Source organism: Mycetomoellerius zeteki, unplaced genomic scaffold, assembly GCF_001594055.1.
Source record: "Mycetomoellerius zeteki isolate Tzet28-1 unplaced genomic scaffold, Tzet1.0 scaffold51, whole genome shotgun sequence".
NCBI classification, from domain to species: Eukaryota; Metazoa; Arthropoda; class Insecta; order Hymenoptera; family Formicidae; genus Mycetomoellerius; species Mycetomoellerius zeteki.
This window is the reverse complement of record NW_017257512.1, coordinates 500,413-519,522: the sequence shown is the minus strand read 5'-3', so window position 1 is coordinate 519,522 and position 19,110 is coordinate 500,413. Positions and strand designations below refer to the sequence as shown.

Sequence of the window (19,110 nt, the reverse complement as noted above, 5' to 3'; positions counted from 1 at the left end):
ATAAATAATAGAATATAAAGCTAGTAAGACGATTAAATATAATTTAATTAAATATAATAAAACATATATATATGTGTATGTATACACGTAATACGAATAATAGAAATATATTTTATTCACAAATATGACAAAGGCAGATTAATTATGTTAGATTATATTTATTCTCCTTGCTTCAGTTTTTTAATTAATACGGATATTTTTGCAATTAATGTTTAATCTTGTAATCTGAATCCTTTTTGTTCGTCTTTTTACTGTTCTATGCTTTGCAAAAATTCAGTGTCATTTTTCAACATTACTATTAAATTATCAAATAATTTTTTTAACTCAAATATTAAAATATAATATTTAACTCTTTATTTACAATTGGAACTTTTTTATTCAACTCAAATTTTTTTATTGTTTTAAAAAAATCAGAATTACTTTTTAACATCTCTATTATATTACTAAATAATTTTTTAATTCAAACGATAAAACTTTTATTTCAAAAATTGAAATTTGAACACAAATGAGGAAAAATCAAAATTTGTTTAAAAATGTATAACTTAGCGATAAAGAATGGCAGTGAAGAATCGGAATCCTTTATTTTAAAGAAATTTGAGAATTCCGCTTGTACCAAAAAAGATCTAGATTGCACGGAAGATTAGATACACAAAAAAATAAATAGAGGAATGCCAATCAAGGCTGGATTTTGACCTAATAATATTTTTAGATTTATCTATTTAAATACATCTAGAAATATTTTAGATGTTTTTACTTATATCTAGATATAACTTCGATATTTCGATTAAATTTTACATTATGTAATTATTTTGTATTTTCTTATGGCTTAAGATAAAGCTTAACTTAAAGCTTAGATAATAGTTTATTGTAGAAAGCCCATTACATGTAAAATGAGTGTCGATGGTGTACATATGAACCTTGATGCATAATTTATGAACGCGACGAAACTTCGAGATAGATGTTTACACGATGTAATGTCGCTGTGTATAAAACGAGTATACGTGTTGCATATATGATATATTGTACTATACCGATACGACTGTATCGCATTATCTCGCTCGAGATGCCATCCGCTGATTAGACGATTGTTATCGAACCAACGGGTCTCTCTCTGAAAAATTTTTGAGCAACAACAAAAGCGGAAGGTTCTCGATTAATTCTTCCACAAACAATAATACCGTAAACGTGTTCTTTCTCTCGAGCAAGAAAACATCGACATCGTTTATTCTGCTCAAATTGCAGATTTTATGATTACAAATCTATTGTTGCTAGAATTACAATGATAATAATAATAATATATAATAAACGTAAAAATTATATTTTTTAAAAGATGAATCAGTCTCAAAAATATATAGTATATATTGCGAAAATCATGCTTTTAACAAAACATTCGATTGTATATAAAATAATAAAGTGCATCTTTACGAAATAAATAAAATTATTTCGAAATATCAAATATGCTCCTCACGATACGAAGTGTCTGTACAGCACAACGTACTGTCGTAATTATTTTTAAGATAAAACAACAATTTCTCCACGGAATGTGCTTTCCAACTTCTTAGGGGAAACTCAGTACGACGATCCGCAGGTGCAATTCCCTCGTCCCATTCCGGACGAAGTTATCAGGTGAGCTCGCAATGTTCACGTAAATAGTCAGCATAAGTACGGATGCGAACTATTTTCTTCGAATATCGGCAATACCGAGAAAAATATAATTATTGAATCGTACAATGTGATATAAAAAGATACGTCTCTTTTTATAAAACCTAATAATGAGCTAGAGCTTCTCAGTTTTTTTTAGAATTTTAATACATATAAAAAGTCTTAGAATTAGTCTGCTGTAGTAGCGAAACGATATGTTTGTTATAATTCCGTTATAATATCTAATAAAAAGCTAATATTTCTTAGATGAATTTTCTCGATAAATACAGAAACTTTAGATCAATATTATAATTTCCAATTCAACAATATAAATGTAATATAACACACGCTATACATAAATAAGTTACATTGTTGAATAGGAAATTATAACATTGATGTGTAATGCTGTTAGTTAGTGTTTACTCGTTCTGTACATATAAAAAAAGTCGTACAATTAATCTGTTGTAGTAGAGGAAATGTGCGGTATGTATGACACGTTTATTGTAATTTTGCTTATTAATCCTGTTAATTTATGAAATAAATGCGGCGACCAAATGCAGCGTTTACGAGGTTTACGTGAAAGAAGACTCGGGCCCGGAATCGAAGAACGGTGATGTACCGGGTGTTTCGGGATTAGGACCCATCGCCAATCATCAATTGAGCCAAGTAATCAATCGCTACAATCGCTACAATTTTATCAAAACCGAGAGTGATTTACAACCGAGTAAAATCACTTTCAAGGAGGAGTGCGTGGACCTGGGAGTGGATACTATAGATTCCGAAGTGATCAATATCGACAGTACCATCACGAAACTCGTGGGCAAGGACGCGTTGAGGTACAAAGTAAGTGCCAAAGTAAGGTATATCTTAAATATTTGTCGAACTATTAGTGCGGCAAGTTGTTTGCCAAGGACGAGTGCATATCGTTATGGCAGCAGTTTATATGAAATATTTTACCTGACGGACGTCGCTCCGTTTATCTACTTTGCTCCCTTTCTTCTTACTTTGAAGAATGTCATTTGCATACGCTCATTTCTATAGTTTTATGCTCCAAGTATTTGCCTATCTACATCGCGATGCATAATTGCGGGAGTATTCTAGGAAACTGTATTTTTACACAGCATAATACAACATAATGCAATCCTTGAAATTGCATCAAGCTTTTGTGTGTATGAATTTCACATTTTTGGTGCCAATTATGCATATATATTTTTTAGTGTATAGAATAATAAATGTAATAATAGTTATTACTAACATAAATGTAATAATAGTTATTACTAACATAACATTTTAATAATAACTTCTTTATCGCAATTCTTTATCGCACTTCTTTATCGCAATTTGTAGATTAAAAAAATTTTTTCGCTTTTCGTTTTTATTTAAGTAACTCCTTTTTAGATTTTCGAGCAAAATGTTAACACACCGGACAAGAATGTGGTTGTATATTCACATCCTGTTATCGAAAGACCTTCGCCTCCGACGACTCGGCTTATCGACAAGGATGATCCGCGATCCAGACTGCATTTTGTAAAATATCTGAAACGCGATGGGAAGACGCTTAAGATCTGGGAATGCGGTATTTGTACGTAACGCTTCTTGTCGTAATAATACCTGAATTTATTTCGTAATAATACCTGAACCTATTTAATTATAAAAAAAATATTTTTAAATTTAATTAATAAAGAATATTTGGTACGAATAATTGTAATTCTTACATTTCCGCATTAGCTAATAATGAAAAAATTACACAAAAAAAGAAATAGAATTAAAAATAAAAATGACAAATATTTTTTTTCGTGGAAAAATGTGATTTAGATTTCTCATTCGATTTCACAGTGTAGCGAGTAATTACTTTTTAATGTTGACGAAGGCCCGACAACTTTATTCGTTATAAGAACTTTTACGTTTGATATTCGAATCAGGTTCAAAAGAGTTTCGCCATCAGTACACTCTGATGAGACATTTGCCGACTCATACCGACGAGAGAAACTTTAAATGCGAAGCTTGCGGCAAGGCTTTCCGACAGTTGTCAACATTGAGTCAGCACAAAGCTATACACAGCGATGCCAGGCCCTATGTGTGCGAATTTTGCAAGAAAACATTTAACAGGTCGGAAATCATCTCTAATAACTCTAAATTTGACATTTAAACGACAACAGACAAAATGACTTCTGTATTGACTTGCATTTGATTTTAAAATAGTACGTATTTCACACAGAGTATCTACGTTAATCTCCCATCGAAAAACACACTCGGAACATAAACCGCACAAGTGTCACGTGTGCGGTAAAGGATTTCATCAAAAAGGTATAACACATACAAATATAAATTATGCAAACATCTATTATTTCATATCGGCAGATTTTTTTCGCATTCAATCGGAAAGAATTTCCGAATTAAATTCCGTTAAATCTTCTTTTTGCTCTTTCTCCTTTAAATTTATTTATGTCAGTGATTTTATTATATATATTTTTCATGTTAATTGATGTGCATAAAACATATGACCATCGAAAAATCCAGCAATTAATGTTTTTCAGGCAATTTGCGAAACCATGTGTTTACGCACACGAATGAGCGGCCGTACAAGTGCGAGTTATGCGGTAAAGGTTTCAATCAAATGTCGAATTTGGTCTGTCACAAGGTAAAAGCGCACGCACACGTCGACAAAATGCAGTATTCATGCGGAGTCTGCGGAAAGGAGTTCCCGCGACGGTTCGCCTTGCGCTCGCACGAGGAGTACAAGCACGGTATTAAGTATCGAAGCACGAACAACGCGCAATCTGCCGTGAACGAGCCAAATGCTGGGAAAAGGTACATGAGAAAGGGGCTGTGACATGAAGCGCGATGTACAATGCATAACTATTGGCGTAATAAACGTATAAATGATCTGAAAAAATTATTGGAATTTGTCCGCCATCTTGAATGAATATCCACAGAATGCGAACAGAATTCCAAACTCATTTAATTAAAAATTATCGATCTCTCTATTATTGATTGATATTCTTATTGGATATAAAAAGAAGGATTAAATATAGACGAATTAAAAACAATTAATTGTAATTTTACAGGTCAATTTTCTGTAAGAGATATCTCTCTGAATTATTTAGAAGTTTTTATTTCTCGCAGAGGCTAGATGGACGATCAAAGCGCTTATATATTTAATTATTATTTCATGTGATGTACAAGATATTTCAATGCGCAATATGTGATTATACATTTTCAGCAAGAACGTTAGAATCATTCAGTTATACAATGGCGATCGGCGTCAAACAAGTGAGAGCAAAGAGAAAGATTATTTCGGCTCGGTTAGTACATATTTGATTTACCATGAATACGTCGAATTACGGATTGTGTAATTAAGTTTTGACATCCTATTTCATGAAAGTCGGATTTGACGGACAGCATCGTGATAAACAAAATCGATACGAAAGCGATGGAAATGGCATTGCTCCAGGGTCAAACTCCTTTCGCCCTTTACAAACCTGCGAAAGGTATACCAGTACTCGTTAAAATTTCGTCCGCTGCGAATAATAAGCATGTAAGTATACTTGTGACATAATTAAATCTTTAATTGTCAACATAATTAAATCTCATCTCGGAAATTTAGCTTTTTAGCGAAAGAAAGATAGGTGAGCATAAAAATTATTCGTATTTAAAAAATCACGCAATCCAGACAATGTGCATTGTCTAGAAAATCTCTTGATGATGTCTTTTAGATATTTTTTAGACATGTATGTCCCAAAAAACATCTTTTAGACATGCATGTTGTTTGGGAAGTAATATATGACATAATAGTACAATAAATAGTATATATTACTTATGTATTAGAAATTAAATAAATGAATTTATGTATAATTGGATTATAATATCCACATTATAGTGAAGTTAATTAAAATTTTTTAATTTCTTAATATAGCTTATTATTTTTCCGCTTAACATACTTGATGAACATTGGGATTTGACTTTGCAAGAAGCTTAAAAATTTATATGTTCGATATTACAGCAAGTAGACTGCAAGTATATTTGTTTCGATTATTTTGCTATAAATAATTCTGATAGCTCTTCTCCTCTGAAGCTTAATCTGTTACAATGGGATTCGTTTCAAACAATAATTCCTAGGTGTATTAATTAGCATTAATATCTACTGACATTAATAACAAAAATAATAATAATTTAATAATATTTAATTATTGAACGTGTCTAGTTGTCGTACTTGACAATTACACATAATTTATCACAGATACTTACACCTGCGACTGCCGATGATTTGCGAATGGCAGAAAAAATAACTTTGAATCCTACCGAGACTTCAGATGCTGACGGTAATAAAGCTGTTCAGGTGAAAGTACCAGTGGTTGCTACTGTGATGCAGAATATCGAACCGGATGGCAGATCTACCTTTATCGTCGAGCCTCCTGGTGCGGAACAGGAGCAAGGTAAGCTCTCTCGTCAATCTTGCAAGACGAGACGAGGAAGAAGGAGACGCGCTCCTCTCTTTAATCTGTCGTCGTCAGATGATCTGGTGACAGCATTGGACTCGCAGTTCTCTCCTTCCGTGCTCAATCGCAACGAGCCGGACCGGCAAAATGGCCTGAACTCAACTACGTCGATAGACGAGTGTAACGAGTTACTGGAACTGGCCGCGCAAGGTGGAATACAGTTTGTTCGCGCCACAGAGGACGGTCGTTACGAGGTAATGTAGAAACGATTACCACATTCAACATATGAAGTTGTGTTAGCGCGCTCGTAATAGCACGTCCGTTAATAGTCACGTTTGGGGAACAGAATGATTGTTGGATCCCTTGTTGAAACTCTCTTAAAATAACTTTCCCTATAATTTAATTTAATTATTCCTGCGGTATATTTTCGCGGGATCTAAAAGATTTAATCCTGTTGGTAACACAAATTTACCGTACGATCATATCGTTTGAATAAATATAATTAAATAGCTTTAAAAAATAAATAATTAATTTTCACAGAAAAAGATCTTACATTAATAGAAGCCATTAAATGCCAAAGAAAAAAATTTAAATAAAGTAAATATAATAAAAAAGAATTACATTTTGTGGGTTAAATAGATCTGAACAAACCCCCCCCCCCCAGGAGTTAAGATGAAATATTCTATGTGATAAGCCCGATTACTGTAATAAATTTGAATAAAATTGAGATAAAGACAATTGTTGATGTGGCGGGAATTTAATGTAAGAGCACGAATCCCAAGCTATAACATCGTTTTTCGACATCTTTATCTTTGAAAGGATAGCGTACTTTTCTTTACGCAGAACCGGCATTACGCCGTCAACGTCTTTTCGATCGACTTTTCGACTTACAGTACGCGCGACACATTTGGAGTATTCACGTCAGGCGCCTTCATTCCTTTACATAGAGTTCTCTATTTAGAGAACTGCTGCGCTGCCGCGTTTGCGAAACGTGCTGTGTAACATTCTCATAGGAACATATAGCTGGAATTTATCTTTGGCGCTTCTTCAAATTAGCCGTAGAAACCCAATTAATTTTAGCCACTATATCGATAGACTCCAAATATTACAAGAGTTTTAATTAAATCCTAATTTCCATTGCAAATCCGTGAAGTAACTTCGGAAAGCTAATTGATTTTTATTGTTAAAAAATTTGAATTGAGATAGACAAATTCTACATATTTAAAATCTCAAGAATCCATTTCCGTTTAAATTCTCGATTTAAACCTATCTTATTTTACATATAATATTTTGGATTCATTTCTATAAGGATGATAACGATTTGTAATTGCGATTTATATGATTTTTTTTTGTAACAATAGGAATTACCGTGGCTAGAAAATATTATAAAAATGTTTTTTTTGTATGTTGTATACTTATATGTCACACAGAGTTTACCTTGTTGTAATAAATTATTCCGATCATGACGAAGCTTTAAACAGTTCAATGCCCTTATATGCACGCGTTATGGCTGCAGGTCATGACAAACAGCGAGGCCCGCGACTTAATGGCGCAGAATTCCCACGACGTAACGATTCTTGACGGTGAACAGGCGGATGCCATCAATCTCGTGAATATACGCAATAATAGTGATGTCATCATCGGCGACAACGATAATCAGATCATGGTGCTGGAATCCGGCCAAAAGTCCAGCGGTATGTCAATGGACGGCATCGAAGTTCTTGAAGATAGAGATATTAGAATTCTCGATAGTAAAAGCCTCGACGATCGTTTCGCGGATGGCATGTCATTTCTCTCCCAGACCAAAATCGAAGATCTCCTGCTAGGTCCCAAATCGCTGCCTATTGATGGCGATGGCGTTCTTGCCGGGCACGACGATGGTAGGTGAATCGATGTCGTAATATCACGATTTACAGAAATCCTTTAGGTGTTCGAGATCGTTGTACATTTTCTCAAGTACAAGTCTCAGTTTGAACAGTACTTTTATAATTTAATTCTCCGCTGGCCAAGTAAACTTATAAGACACGATATTTTGGTTGCGAATTTTAATGAATTTAGATCTGTAAAAAATAAGTAAAATATAATCCGATTTCTCTATGATAGTAAAAATTGAAGCTTTTATAAGTATGCAAGAATTTTTTAGATTTTTATACCGTATAAAAACAATATAAAACATGTATACAGTATAACAATATAAAAAAATTTGCATTGAAGTTGAAAGAAGGTTGTTGACGGAAGATGCAAAATTCCATATAAACGATAGAAGATTAAGTAGTTAATAATTATTAATTATGTTGAAAAAATATATCAGAATTTTTTAGAGCTCAAAAACCTTTTGAAAAATATAACCGTCCTTCAGTGACTCAAGTGATCTGACTAACAATAAATTGTGAAATTCGGGATGGTCTACGGAGGTTTAATTAAAAAATCCAGATTAAAATATAAGAAAGAACAAATTACGCATAGCAACGCCACGAAGAAAATAGATACGTTTAAAAACAGTCTTATAATTTTTGTTATTATCGATCCCAGTAATGACCGTGACATCGAGCCAGCAAGATCTAACGAGCATCTTGGGTCATCCCTCGAATTTATCTACAAGTTCGCAATCCTCATTATCATCTCTGTTCATGAAGAACCATACGCCATTGTCGTTGTTGAGCGAGACACTACCGTACCTAAAGAGTAGTCAGAGCCTCGCAGAGGATCTAAATATTCTTGGTGTCTCCCCCATGGAAGATCATCATTCGGAATACGATCCGAAGATGAAATTGTCGTCGGTTTTCGACGACGACTGCGATACCGGTTTAATGCCCTTTGGTCAATCAGACATGAAGATGCTCGACTCTGGAAGTCAGTGCATGAAGGTACAGTTATTTAAACATTGTTTGCGCGCGAGCGATGGTTATTGAGAATACACTATATATTTATACGACGAATTTTAGTCTTTCAGTGACAAGTTTTGTTTGCCACCCCCGAAGCTATATCCCGGTTTAAACGAGGTGAAGATTTTGGGACCGAAAAATCACACTCACGAGTTTATGGCTCCGCACTATCAAGATACTAGATTCCTCAGTCCTTACGAACAGTTCCTCAAGAATACTTCCATGCAAAATGTTTGTGTACCTAATATCATCGACACATCGGAAGGATGTAGGAAGGAGGTGAAAATACTCGGTAAAAAACTCGGTACTGGAATTATTACTACGACTGAGGAAGGTGACATCGTCAAAGTTATCGATGAAAAACCTAAATTTGTAAGTAAAATTATATAATTCTTTTTTTTTTAATTATCTTGTAAAACATAATAAAATAATAAAAATTTAATCATTAATTTATAAGCGTTATAACATATGTATTTGTCTATTATAATTTATAACGAATTAAATAGCGATTTCAGTAACAAAGATCGAGTGATCGAAACATTCTAATTATTTGATGAAATGTTTGTTATTTGATTAGGAAAACACATTGGACCTCTGCGACAATGTTTTACAACAGTGTACGACCATATCGCCTAGACGATTGCACCGGCAGCCGCCGATAGAAAATGACGCGGACAACTTTTTGCTTCAAGTAAACACTTTTGAAAATAATTATTATAAGAGCGACGATAAAGAGAACCTTTTTCGAACCTACGCAGGCTGGCAGTCCCTGTTCGGATTTTCTGAATTTCGGTAATCGCCTCGCCGGTAAAGATTTGTCGCCCGACGGTCACATTGATAGAAGTCAGAAGGATGATCGCGGGGATAGTTTCACGTCCGGAGAAATGCTGGATCTGGATTGACGAAACGCGGCGGACGTAGATAAAACGGACTCTTACTTCCGGAATTATTCGTTTTTTTGTGTCGATGCGGTTTACCTGGCGAAGTATCGTGCATTGCTTCGATCCTGTTCGGTGCGTATAGAGAAATGAAAGGTAATATGTGAATAAAAAATAATTAAACTGTGCAATGAGGAGGAAGGTGCATCTTGGCAATTTTATAGTTTTCCGTTCTGCAAAAAGTTGCACATATTTAAATACGAGGTAGACCGAATTTTTATTACTTACGTATTTTTACTTACAAATTTATGTTGCAACGATTGATTCGCAATCGAAGGCTAAATAAAATATTTCTCGAAGTAAAAAATTAATATAATTTCCAATAAATTGCAAATAAGTTTTTCTTATGAAATATATCTGTAAATCGAAATACAAATAACGGTTCTTGAATTGCTATATCGCTACTTTCAAGTTTTCTATACTGATTTACGTAATATGTATAAAAAAATCTGTCCAGTATTTTATATTCAGATATTTTAATGTTGCAGAATAAAGTATAAATGAAAGTCTTTTCCGATCTCCTCTCTTTTATTCGGTGATAAAAAATAAAATGTATATCCGTTAGAATGAGAAAAATCATCCCAGCATTGCTGTTTTTAATAAATACGTGGGATAGAGAGATACGAAAGACTGCGGTATCCCGATACGAAGGTTATTTAGATTTATTCGCGAATTCTCGACTCGGCAATATTTTCTCCGCGCGTACGTGCCAATACCAATAGGTGAAATGGTTAATACCGTCCGCCCTGGCATCCATCCCTGCTACTTGATAGTCAGCTCCCATTCGGAACCGCACCGTCTTATATAGTAACCTGTACAAGCAATCTGATTCGCAATTTGTGGGATTTATTATAGAATTGACGAAAAGATAAATTAGTCAGCATTTTGTTGATGTTCGGATTATTATATGAGAACCGTTCGTAGATATATATTTTTAATCGAAATATACCCAAGCAGAACATAAAGTCACTATGACATCAAAATGGGTCCAAAATGATTATTAAAAGTCACTTTTTGATTAGTTACGATTTATTTTAACGTTTAAACAACGTTATCGTGACTTGTTGTTCTGCTTGGATATCTTAAAAATTATGTGCTCGATTATATTTTTAAACAGTTTGATTTTTGTTCTTTTTATGTTACATTTTATCGCTATACAATAAAATATAAATTTATAATGACAGAGATGTTGGTTTGTGTAAGTGTACCACGGTATACCCATCGAGTGATATCTTATGGTCGGAGTTAGCATTTATCTTCACTACTTGATAGTCAGCTCGTAGAAACCTTTCTACATTTAGATAACGTGGGAAGAAGATGTAATATAATATCTCGGAAAACGTAAGATTGAAATAAACGTAATAAGTTATAAAAGAAAAGAAATAACGTTGCTTATTCGTGTATCGATAAAGCATTTCTGATACGAAATGTTGAGCATCTTTTTCTTTGGAAAGCGAATTTTTTAATCAAATTGAAATTATCTCCTAAAGAATATTATTATTGATCGCGAGTTCAATTTTAGATGCTTTTATTGAATAGTCAATAAACTAATTTAATAAACTGATTAAACTTATCTTCATTATTCTTCGTAAAACATAAAATTGGCGAGTAACAAATTAATAAAATTCTGACGCAAATCCACAGCGGCGACAACACGTTGCTGCTTACGAACGCGACGCCATGTGCGCGAGCAAACGTGTCGGAAAATTTACTTTTCTCCCGCAAAAGCTGGCAACCCGTCGTCGCAGCTCGCAAATACGCAAAAATTAAGTTGTAAAAGTCGCTCCGAATCGCTCGCGCTTTCCAGCCACGTCTGCCGCGAGGAGGAGTGAATCCCACGGAAATTCCATTCGTTCTTTCCCCGTACCCCGTGCACTTCCTCCCCGTCATTCACGGGACCTCTCGGAAGGGAATTCGCGGCCTTTTCTCGGCTGCTTTGCATCGAATTATTTAAAAATGCACCCGACGTACCGAGAAACATCTACTTAACTCGAAAGCGCTTCGGGACGTTCTTAACGCGCCGGAAGTACCGTGAGAACAATGGCATTAACGATGACTCGCTGTCATTCGACAACACCTTACCTACAAAAGATGAAGAATTCGAAATCCTTAAAAGCCGACCGGGATGCTTACAACTATTCGTAACTAATGTTTCCTAGGCTGTAGGATTTTCGTCTTCTGCGATACATTGGTATTTCATAATTATCCATTTAACGTATTTCCTTCACAATAATTTTCTCAATAATGTATCAAATTACGTATAAAATTTTATCTTTTACGGAAAGAACGGTTTTTTGCAGAAGTATATAAAAACTAGGGATGCACCGGATATCCGGAAAGTATTCGGTATCCGGTATTATCCGGCACTTTTTTTACTATCCGACCGGATATTCGGATATCATTAGTATCCGGAAATATATCCGGTTGAAATGTTATATCATTAAATTGTTGATTTTTTGTTATACAAACGTTCTAAAAATAAGTATGCATATTCATAATGCTATAATATCTTATATAATACATTGTTGTAAAATTACAATTTTTTCTCTGTAGGCTCTTTTTTTAAGACATTTTTCCAGAATCTGGTCGGAAATCCGGAAAATGTCGGATATCCGACTCGAAGAAATTGCCTTCTCGGATATCCGACCGGATATCGGATATCTGATGTTACATTTTGTCCGGATATTCGATATCCGGTAATTTTACGATCCGGTGCATCCCTAATATAAACCCCGTATTAATTATATGAGAAATTGCACAAGTTTTACATCTTTGATACACATACAGCTGAAAAAATATCCATTATTGAGTCTTGTGTCTATAATGTAATTGGTTCACTATTCCGAGAACGCAGAGTTATAATACAGTCATAATGGTATCACAGGACGTCATCATGTCATTTAATACCTAAAACTAAGCTTATAAATGATAAATAAGGTCATGATATTAAAATAAGATCATGATAAGGTCTTTGTGATATTATGATTTCTATGTTCTACTTGAGATTATAAGCTATATCATATGTGATGTAGTTTAACTAACTTATTTTACCGGAGCTCAATTTATCATAGAATTAGTAGACGTCGCATTAATTATAATGAAAATTGTACAAATTTTACATTTTTGATACATCATAAAAAAACTACATATTATCTATTATTGAATCTTGTGTCAATAACATTTTGTTCACAAGTTACATCATGTATAAAAATTTATTTCATCGGGACTTAATTTTTTATTTAATTAGAAATAGATCTAAAAATTTTATTAATTAAAATAAAAATTTAGGACGCTCTCTCTCTCTCTCTCTCTCTCTCTCTCTCAAGCTGGTTAAAATCAAAATTTTATGCAGTATTATTACTCATCATGCTTGAATTTTCTATATAATTATTTTGGTAATCTATTGGCAATAATAAAATTATTTTCAGATATATCTATTAAATTTTTAGATATTCAGCAAAATCGTTCTATCCGTGTAGAAATGTATCCTGGATGCGCGCGCACAGTTATTATCGGGTAATCATTTCCAATAAATCCATTTATGGGTAGCGATTTATCGAGCAAAAAGAGATTAGCGCAAGCGTCGCCGATCGCCACGCGGGAGATAATTGAATTTGGCTCGGCGGGCTAATCGCATTTTTGTAAAGAACCGTGCGATGAAAATGGTCGGGGATGAGCATTCTTGTTTGCTTTATAACGTAATTGCAGCAGAAAGTATTCCCGCATTAGATCACTCGGCGCATTATGGCTCCGCAGCCCATACCCCTATAAGCTGGGAAAGAACGCTCGTCCTTTTCCACGGAGGCGCGAGATTTCTCCCGCGGGTATAACTTTGGTGAGCGAAACGGCCCCGCGGATTATCTGAGGAAGTGCGAAGAGGCTTTTAACTCGGTATAATTTATTCAAAAGCCGTGGCCGAGGGGGCTGGCCGCGAAAGGGGAATCTCTGAAGAAACAGCCTTAATTAGCACGGACTTTCTTACTACCGGCAGATTCTGCCTTAATTTTCGCAGATGAAAACCGCGCGATCCGCCTCTTCTTCTACGTGCTTTTTTTTTCGCAAACCTCTCTCTCTCTCGTCTTCTTTTTCTTCCCTCTTTCTTCTCTGTGACTTTACTTCGTACTTCTCGGTATCACCGCGCCTTTGTCCTACTCAAACGCGTTTGACAATTCGCGGTAAAGAAAAGTTCATGTGTTGATTAAATCCTGCAATTAAGAGCAGCGATGTTCAGTCGAACGTATATGCAGGATTTAATGTGCTACGGGCAAAGTTGAAGTCGGAATGTAATATGATTTTGCTCGATTCCGTGGACTTTATGTAAAGCCTGTTCCACATTTATCGCAACTGCGTAATATGCGGAATCGACTTTAGCTTGATGAAGATTTGATGAAAGTTGTGTAATCAGAAAGATATTTAACATTGCAAATGAAAAAGTTTAGTTTCTGTAAGTTGAGATTCAAAAGATGGATAGCAAGGCCTTTTTCTCCTTGGTTAATCTTTAGATTTTATAGTTTAAAAGAAATTTTATTTAACTTTATCATAAAAATGTACGGTATTAAAAATTTAGAACCTGTAAGTAGTTCTTTCGTGAGTTTTAAATGAATTTTATTATGTGTGGTGAACGAGACTGTATTTCGCGGATTAGACATACTGTTCTCACTCGCATTTTCACCGACGTTACGCTGAGAGAAAAATTCAGTACTTGTGAGTATAATTGCATGATAAAATAATTGTGATTAGAAATTCCATTTCCTAATTATTACTCTATAGTATTAGTACAATAATAATTTATAATTATTTTATAAAATAATAATAGGTTACGAGCCAATACAATTTAATGCTAGAATTTATATAACGATTATAATAAAGAATAAACAGATATTTCAACCTGTATCAGGCCATTTTCAACATTAAACAAAATCAAATATTTTGAGATGGTAGAAATTACAAATATTGAAAGGCAAATATTTGATATAAATTATATTTTAATAGTAAAAAAAATTATATTTTAATTGTAAAAAAAATATATAGTTATAGTACCGAAAATAAATTATAGTTAAATTATGATGATTACGATTTACCATTTTTTCTCTCAGATACTCCTCAAATTCAAAGTAGATTCGTGGGAAGAATCGAGAAGCTCGTTGCAAAAAACGGGCGTCTGTTGTGCATGTCTGACGACAACTATTCTTCCTAACAAAGTCAATTGACGGCGCTGCCGTAATGCACTGCCGCCTACTTTGGAAAATTTACTTTGAATTTCGCTTCCTTTACGAGCTTTTCCTTTCTACTTTCCACGGGACATTACGTCGTTCCCGCACCCACGCGCTAGTGCCCTCGCGAATTACCTCGTCAGGTATTCAGCCCTCATACACAGCCATTTCGCAAATTCGATCTTCCTCGGTGCGCGAGACGCGGCGAGACCCCTCCGCGTTTCGAGCCGCGTCTCGACAGAAGGAAGGAGAAACAGACGAGCGAGTCAGCCATAGTAACGTTAAATTAAACCGACTTGCGACACATAAAACTGCGCGACGTCGTTTGATTAACGCTATAGCATGGAAGGCTTGACATAAAAGAGATTATATACGTGCTAAAAATGATGGTATATAAAAGAGATTGCGTATTAAACTAAAAATCTCGGAACAAGCTACTTCCCCAAATATTTCTTCTTTTTAACTTCATAATTAAATAATCTTTAATAAAAACAATAATGTGCTGTGAACCAAATTAAGTTTTGATGCTAAAATTTATAGAATAAATATTCAAAATATACAAAAGCAAACGTTTCGAAACTATAGACTATCTTCAGTGTGTGTGTAAATTATAAAAACAATGTCAAAAGTTAGTTGGAAATATAAATTAATAGATCATTATTAATATTAAAAGTCAGTAGCAAATATAAAAATTACGCGCCTTATACATTATTTAATTATTCCTTTTGTTTGATAATTCATTCAATGAGGAAGATTCTCTGACCAAGAATATCAGCGTCGAAGTGGTAGAATTAGGAAGTGATAGAAAATGCTGCGCGTTTTCTATTAGATTAGACGCACGTGCACATTGTATTATACTACTAAAAACCGTTAGGAAGAATTGTACGGAGATGGTAGGAGATAGTGAACCGTTCAGTCGAGAAGAAATTTTCCCAGGATGCCTTTTGTTTTAAAGGCGGGAGACGTGAACCTGATCTGACCCAATCTGATTTCAGTCTACTCGAAAGACTATCGTGCAGACATAAGGTTTCTCTTCTACGGCAAAGTAAAAGAGGCATGAGATGTTGGTGAAAAGGTGAGAGAGAACGAAAAAGTGGACCAGGAAATGAAGCTACAACCTGCTACGACAAATGTTCGCCGTTGGCGATCGGTAGTATCTTTATTGGATTCGATAATTTTCCACTTTTAGAGAAAAAAAAAATTATGAAGTAAATCAAATTAAGTCAATAGAAATAAATATGAAATAAATTAGCTCGCGGCATTCTTAATTTTTGTTTGAGAAATAATACTACTATACTTATATTCGCGAAATACATTGAAACATCACACTGAAAATATGTTGAAAGATGGTAACCGTTCTTTTCCGATAAAAGTATAATTATCGTGTTCTTTTAATATTCATCGTTTTGCTAATTTGCTGATTTCGTTCAATTATACAGTGAATTAAATTTGACCACTCAGCGATTTCTTGATTATCATATTTCCCATTTAATATTCCTTACTTCAGTAATATTCCCGATTCAGACTCGTAGAATTTAAATAGAAATTTGTCAGATGGATGTTGATTTTAAAGATTGTTCTTTTTATTTGGTTTCCTCATTTTGGCTAACCAGCATTTCTTATTGCTCGTAATGAAATCGTAGAACTCGGTTCTTCCAGCTGACGACGATTCGATATTCTGTTTTTGTTTGTTACATATGTCGTATTAGACAAAAAGACATTGTAGTGAAGAATTACATTCTTGTTATTAAAGAAAACTAGATATTGTATTATAAAAAAATAACTACGAATTACATTCGCAGAATATTTCTGTCGGAAATATGATTTTTAAAAATAAATTAATTTAGCTTATGTGTGTGTTTTATTAATAATCAAAATCTGTCTGCTTATTTTTGCCACTCAGAAATCTACCAATTGAATTTACTTATAACAAGGGAAAAGTTTAACAGAGGGAAAAAATATTGCGCGTGAGATATGCTTCTATTTTTCATCCTTTTACAAATCTTACATATTCTTAGAGTCTCGAAAATTTTATATGTCTCGATTATAGCGAGCATAATGTTAGCGGGGCTATCTTAACTCGTTGCGGTCTTTTGTGGGGAATATCCGATATATCATGACGATTCTACTCAAGCGCGTCTTTACGAGCCTCGCCAAGGAATTTATGACTCCAAGATAGAATTGGATCGGGCGGTAAGCGTCTGTTGAATACCGATTACGCATTGTGTTACTTGCACACGTTGTGAAGCTTGTTCAGTTTGCAGAAAGAAATATTTTCTTTCAAAAAATGTCTGTAAGTCATGGCATTTATGACGATTTTTCTTATATTTTCATAACTTCCTTTACGAGAAAAAAAATAAAGACTAGTATTCATAATCTCTTTACAGAAATCTAATGCTACTTTAATATTGGTAAATGTAATACTGAAAGATAGTAATTAATTATTTTAAGTATTAAAAACACTACGGTGCTTTCAGTACTCCAAACAGTGACTGTCAAAAGTTTCTGGATAACATGATTTCATGATAACTTTATTATCAATTTTTTTCCCTCAGTTTATATTATAAGATAATAAAATTTTTGTTAAATTTAAAAAAACATAATATTTTAAATACTAGAATATATTAAATTAAGTGTATACTTGATACTTGATTTTTATTTGTAAAGGTTCTTTACCTGAACAATAAAATTACATTGGCCAGAAACTTTTGGCAGCCACTGTAAGTAATATTACTGTTTTTCAGTAATAAATTGGATTTCTGTTAGAGTCCGTTCTTATTTTAAAATCATTTTAAACAATCTCTTTATGACAGGATGTACGACATCTTAAGAATATACTTAAAACGGTGTTAAATATGAGAATCTACTATGAATAGTCTTATAACATACAAGTACATATCTGTTTCTATTTAATTAGACATTTGGTAAAATAACTGCCGGAAAAGTAGACATTAAAATTTCATAAGATGTCACAAAAGCCTCCGATATGTCTTCTGAATGCGATGAGATTCGCACGAGATTTCTCGATGCGTGATAAATAAAACTCGCGTTAAATTCACGGGAAGCATTAACGAAATATTCGGAATTATCAAACCTCGGCTTCGGTTGGGTATGAATCTTGGATATCGCTACGGTCCACCGGGACAATATTATCGAGTAGTTAAATTCAGCGGTACAATATATTTCGAGCCAGCCAGCGGCTATTAAATCCGCTCGAGCGCGGTGCCGCGAGGCGAATTAATTAATAAAACCCGTTGTTCATTAACTAATTGACCATCGGGCAAAGAGCTTCGCTGAGAGATTTCGTTTCTGACGCGACATATTACATCGACCCCAACGCATGAGCATGATTTAATAATTGCAGCATGCTCGTATTGCATCACGTGTACCAAGTGCTCACACTTCATGACAGTAAAACTTATTAAGCCTAAATTATTTTTTCCAGGGTTGATAAAGATTAATGTTTTTTTTTTTAAGAATAAAACATATTGTGTTTCTTCTTAAATATGTTTTGAATGCTTTAAATATGCTTTAAAGAGTACTATAAAAAAACATATTTAAAAACATTAACTGAGCATGTTTTAAATTGTTTAAAACACGTTTAAAACATGTTTTTTACCAACTCTGATTTTTTCGCGTTCCTTACAAGACGTGTAGTCACATGTAAAAGCAACAGAGTTAAAGAGCGTTATTCTAAAGGACGGATTTAGCTTACAAAAACGCTTAAATTTATTAAGAAATACATATGTATGTAATGTTTCGTATATTTATTTATATAAAATGCAAAAATGATTTGTAACGTAAATCGAAAATCGGGATGTGAATTTGTAGCGAAATAAATAAATCCACAAACAGCAGCTAAATTATACGAACAAGTCGTACAATGTAAAGTACAATATACGAGTATATGTACGATTATGTAGCAGATATAAAAATTTTAAAATTAATAAATTAATAAATTACATCTCTCATATTTTGTGTCAAATGTTTAGTG

General features: G+C 33.8%; 1 protein-coding gene across 2 annotated transcripts in view; it reads left to right on the top strand.

Annotated features, from left to right (window-relative positions):
* The window catches only part of LOC108727574 (uncharacterized), a 10,914-nt gene extending 762 nt beyond the window's left edge, over positions 1-10,152 (top strand). Inside the window, exons 2-17 of one of the 2 annotated variants that reach the window (XM_018455736.1) lie at positions 1,563-1,626; positions 2,202-2,307; positions 2,383-2,484; positions 3,040-3,223; positions 3,564-3,750; positions 3,860-3,948; positions 4,179-4,452; positions 4,865-4,946; positions 5,027-5,179; positions 5,846-6,077; positions 6,156-6,334; positions 7,597-7,960; positions 8,613-8,947; positions 9,026-9,337; positions 9,543-9,656; positions 9,724-10,152. In XM_018455736.1, the coding sequence (XP_018311238.1) occupies positions 1,563-1,626; positions 2,202-2,307; positions 2,383-2,484; positions 3,040-3,223; positions 3,564-3,750; positions 3,860-3,948; positions 4,179-4,452; positions 4,865-4,946; positions 5,027-5,179; positions 5,846-6,077; positions 6,156-6,334; positions 7,597-7,960; positions 8,613-8,947; positions 9,026-9,337; positions 9,543-9,656; positions 9,724-9,867 (2,921 nt within the window). In that variant the 3' untranslated portion in view covers positions 9,868-10,152. Of the gene's footprint in view, positions 1-1,562; positions 1,627-2,201; positions 2,485-3,039; positions 3,224-3,563; positions 3,751-3,859; positions 3,949-4,178; positions 4,453-4,864; positions 4,947-5,026; positions 5,180-5,845; positions 6,078-6,155; positions 6,335-7,596; positions 7,961-8,612; positions 8,948-9,025; positions 9,338-9,542; positions 9,657-9,723 lie in introns of both variants that reach the window. The other variant, XM_018455735.1, reaches the window with a different exon arrangement.
* The last annotated feature ends 8,958 nt before the right edge of the window (positions 10,153-19,110 follow it).